General features: G+C 46.1%; 1 protein-coding gene across 1 annotated transcript; it reads left to right on the top strand.

Moving 5' to 3' along the window:
* Nucleotides 1–1448: 1448 nt before the first annotated feature.
* On the top strand, nucleotides 1449–4434 carry ugt5g2 (UDP glucuronosyltransferase 5 family, polypeptide G2). The gene is made up of 2 exons (XM_046317658.1): nucleotides 1449–1600; nucleotides 2237–4434. Exon 2 carries the CDS (start codon nucleotides 2246–2248, stop codon nucleotides 3989–3991), a length of 1746 nt encoding a protein of 581 aa, XP_046173614.1. The 5' UTR covers nucleotides 1449–1600; nucleotides 2237–2245; the 3' UTR covers nucleotides 3992–4434.
* The last annotated feature ends 446 nt before the right edge of the window (nucleotides 4435–4880 follow it).

The following is a 4880-nucleotide window of genomic DNA, read 5'->3' as shown; positions in this document are numbered from 1 at the left end:
TGCATAGATAATAACAGAGATTAGCAGCAGCACAGAAGAGGGGGGGGGGGGCAATACAAATATAGGCTGTCTCAACATTGTCGGTGATCAGGCCTACCACTGTTGTGTCATCTGCAAACGTAATGATGGTGTTGGAGTCGTGCCTGGCCGTGCAGTCATAAGTAAACAGGGAGTACAGGAGGGGCCTGAGCCCGCACCCCTGAGGGGCCCCCGTGCTGAGGATTACTACCTAACCTCATTACCTGGGGGCGGCCCATCAGGCGAGTCCCCCAACCAACAGGGCTATGTCATAACCGGCCCACAGTCCCCCACCCAACAGAGCTACATCATAACTGGCCCACAGTCCCCCAACCAACAGGGCTACGTCATAACCGGCTCACAGTCACCCAACCAACAGAGCTACATCATAACCGGCCCACAGTCCCCCAACCAACAGGGCTACGTCCTAACCGGCTCATAGTCCCCCAACCAACAGAGCTACATCATAACCGGCCCACAGTCCCCCAACCAACAGGGCTACGTCATAACCGATCTACCAGTCCCCCAACCAACAGGGCTACGTCATAACCGGCCCACAGTCCCCCAACCAACAGGGCTACGTCAAAACCGGCTCATAGTCCCCCAACCAACAGAGCTACATCATAACCGGCCCACAGTCCCCCAACCAACAGGGCTACGTCATAACCGATCTACCAGTCCCCCAACCAACATGGCTACATCATGAACAGCCCACAGTCCTCCAGCATGGTTGAGATGCCCCCTGGTATGATGGGAGGGCCTCCTGAGATGACCGGAGGGGTCATATGAAGATGGCATCTGACCAACATGCCATTCACAAATGACAACTTCTGACCCACCTGCCTATAACCCTGCTTTCATGATGCCCCCTGAACACCCCTGTCTCCACCCAACCATCCAAATGCTGAGCTCTGCTGCTTCATCTAATCACATACTGATAGCTGATCTTGCTATAATGTTCACAGTCAATGAAATAATTCGATTGTTGAAAATATGTTTTTATATGGTTAAAATAGTCTGAGGTCTATTTGATGGTAATGGCCTCTGCTCATTGTCTTGACATGTAATACAGTCATTTACATTGTGTTTCTCTTCTGTTGGAATGTTACTTCATGTATAAAACATCTTGGTATATTAGAATATATGTATATTGGTATATTAAGCACTATGCAAAACCTTACGTTTGTGAAAGCATTCCTATTTTCATGTAATATGCTGGGGAGAAAGGGCTCACATTCATAGAGGGATCTAGGGTTTCGCCAGTTTATAGGGCCTGTTTCCCAATGAGGGATTAGACTGTAGTTCTAAATGGAGAACAATAGCTGTTCAAACTCCTTCTCCTCCATTTGCTCTCCCACCAGAACAGTGGAACACAATAGGATTACTTTCTGACATGTTAGTGTATTTCCTCCCGATCTCCATTATGTGAGTTTCTGCTTATGTGGACACTACATCTTTATCGTTCTAGCTGCAGTTTGGACTGAAGGAGCATTTTGACCAGAGGACCTCGGCTACAAGAGGAGGTATCAGGAGAGAGAGGGAGGTTGCACGACCGTAATACCTTGCATCACCCTTCATCAAGGTACGAAAGCACAGACTTTATACTCTGTTAATCAAATATATTATTCAGTGTATCCTCGATGGCTCAGCTCTTTAGCTTGTAGGCCTGCTCAGCCCCGCAAAATCACTCTTAATGACACTCTACTTGCTAATCAACTCATAACCTAATACTGACGGGCACATTGCTATTTATCTTTATGGAGTCCAATAATATACATTTTATATTATCAAGCCTCTACTTTAATCACTGTCGGATGAATACTCTTTCTCATTTTAAAGATGTCTTGATACGCAGAGTAAAATTAATGTCAGACATTAACATCATTGAGATTCAACATAAATTGATTTCGTCTCCTCTGAGCTCGTAGTGGTGAATACTTATTAATCACCGGCCTCAATCAGACAGTATCACACAGAACAGGAATAAAAATGTAATCAATCAAAATTCAAATTCAAAATATAGTCCATTTTAATTTGTGGAAAATATATAATTCCAAGCTTACTGTAATTGTACTGTACATTAATATAGACTCTATGCATTACATTATTTTTTTCATATAAATGTTTGTTTTTGTGTTGCTATTATAAAAATGGATACCATTTTGTATAGATTTTTGACATTTCCATTTCCCATGACAATGATCTTGTTTCTGTGAAGGTGAGAGAAATGTCTGAGCGTTTGCAGAGATCTCTGGTTCTGCCCACCTTTGCCTGGCTCCTCCTCCCATTGATGCTCCTCCTCCTCACACTGCCTCTTGGTTGCCATGGCAGCAGGATCCTGGTGTTCCCTATAGACGGCAGCCACTGGGTCAACATGGAGGTGCTGGTGAAGGAGCTCCATGGGCGTAGTCACCAGGTGACTGTGATACGACAGGCTGACAGCTGGTTCGTCAGGGAGCGTTCACCACACTACACTTCAGTCACGGTAAAGCTGGGGGTTACAACGTTCGACCTGGGCTTTTTTGAGCAGGCGGTGCGTAATGTCCTGGAGGGACGCAGGAAAGGCCTGGTGATGGGCAGCCTGGTCCAGATCAGAGAGCTGGTGTCCATTCTGAGAGCTGCCCACAGCTCCACCCGCACCATGCTCTCCATTATGCTGGAGGACAGGGCCCTGATGACACAGCTTAAGGACTCAAGCTTTGATGTCATGGTCACGGACCCCGGCATGCCTGCTGGTATCATCTTAGCCCATTACCTCAACCTGACCATGGTCTACAATGTGCGCTGGATGAGCTTTGGAGAGGGCCATTTCTCCGTAGCCCCCTCTCCTATCTCGTATGTGCCTGTCCCAGGCTCTGGGCTCACTGACAACATGGGTCTCCTCCAGAGGACACAAAACCTCATACATTACATCATCAACCTCGTCCAAGAGCGCCTGTTGGTGCTACCCATTTACAGTGACATACTGGATCAGCATTTTCCCCCAGGGACTAACCTGCTATCCTTGCAGCAGTCAGCTGACATGTGGCTGATGAGGGTGGACTTTGTATTTGAGTTCCCACGGCCCACTATGCCTAATGTGGTCTACATAGGGGGGTTCCAGTGCCGACCGGCCAAGCCACTGCCTGGGGAGCTGGAGGCCTTCATGCAGAGCTCAGGGGAGCAAGGTGTGGTGGTGATGTCCCTGGGTACCCTAATCTCTGCTCTGCCTAAGGAGGTGACTGAGGCTGTTGCTGCCGCCTTTGCCCAACTGCCACAGAAGGTTGTATGGAGGTTAATGGGGAAAAGACCGTCATCTCTAGGAAACAACACCCTGCTGCTGGACTGGCTTCCCCAGAACGATCTCCTGGGCCACCCAAAGACCCGCGCCTTTGTGGCCCATGGAGGCACCAATGGTGTCTATGAGGCCATCTACCATGGTGTCCCTGTGCTGGGCCTGCCTCTGCTGTTTGACCAGCAGGACAACCTAGTGCGTCTCAAAGCCAAGGGAGCGGCCCAGGTGCTGGATGCAGCCACACTCACGGAATGGGAGTTCCTGGAGGCGTTGCAGGACATCCTGAAGAACCCTTCTTACCAGCGCAACATGAAGAGACTTTCCAGCCTACACAGAGACCAGCCTCTGCATCCACTGGATCGGGCAGTCTTCTGGGTTGAGTATGTGATCAGGAACAAAGGAGCATCCCACCTCCGTACTGAGGCCTACAGCATGCCCTGGTACTCATACTACAGCCTGGATGTGGTGGCCTTACTACTGACCATCCCACTGGGCTCTGTAGGGGCTCTGTTCTCCTTTGTCAGAGTGCTACTCAAACGAAGGTCCAAGAAGACAATGCCCCATTTAGGGAACACGAAGATAGAGAACAGTGCTAAACCAGAATCAAAAAGAGTGGAAAACATACCTCAACTAGATAAAAATAAAACCGAGAAAATGTCCCATGCAGATAAGAAGAAAACAGAGAAACCCAGACAGTGAAGAGCAAAGGTAAGTAAACCGGGAAACCTGCTGGTCCAAACAGAATAATTTGTACTGTATTTCTTACTCACAATTCGGTGTGGATCATATGCAAATGGTAAACAACACTGGTACATAATACAGGTTGTTTAGGAAATTGTTCTATACATTTGTTTTCTGTCACATACATTTGTTTGCTGCCACATATATGTTTGCTGAAAGAAAGTGATGCTAGTGATGAAATACCTGTCTAAAAGTATGGAGCAGCATGAAACATGCTGAAAATGAAGTTGTCTAGTATTATTTTGTCAATATTCTAAAAAAAATCTAAAAACTAAATTCAAAAGGTTGATACATTTGATTTTTGAGTGCATGAAATATGAAAAATCATAACTGGAGTTAAGTGTTTTAAGTCAATTGGTGATGGATTAACAATTCATCTAATAATTCAAAATAAAGAAAAACACGTCTGAAGTGATTATTTACTACATATATTCTATTCAAATGTACTTAATGTCTTTCCCTCTCATTTAGGTGTAACATTTTAATGGCAAAACAAACAGTCATCATCTCAGCATGTCTAGACTGGTATTGTACATTTATGCCACCACAGTCATCATGTCAACATGTCTAGACTGGGGTTGTACATTTAAGCCACCACAGCATTCACTTTGGTCTTTTCAGTCTCTCCCCCAGAGACTTAGTCATGAATTTAGAACAGCCATGGAGCTGATGCTTGTTGTCCTGGCAAAACAAATACGAAGGCTTGCACTTCCTTTGACTGACTTTTGATTCTCACTATCTGTGATTGTTTGAGTGCTGAGAACGCTAGCCTTTTTACTCTTGGTCTCCCTGATCTATCTTTTGTCAGTGGTACATTCGGATGAATGGAGAGCATAGAAAGAAGTTA

The sequence above is a fragment of the Oncorhynchus gorbuscha genome, linkage group LG20, assembly GCF_021184085.1.
Source record: "Oncorhynchus gorbuscha isolate QuinsamMale2020 ecotype Even-year linkage group LG20, OgorEven_v1.0, whole genome shotgun sequence".
Taxonomy (NCBI): Eukaryota; Metazoa; Chordata; class Actinopteri; order Salmoniformes; family Salmonidae; genus Oncorhynchus; species Oncorhynchus gorbuscha.
Note: the sequence above shows the minus strand (reverse complement) of the source record. Positions and strands in the feature narration are given on the sequence as shown.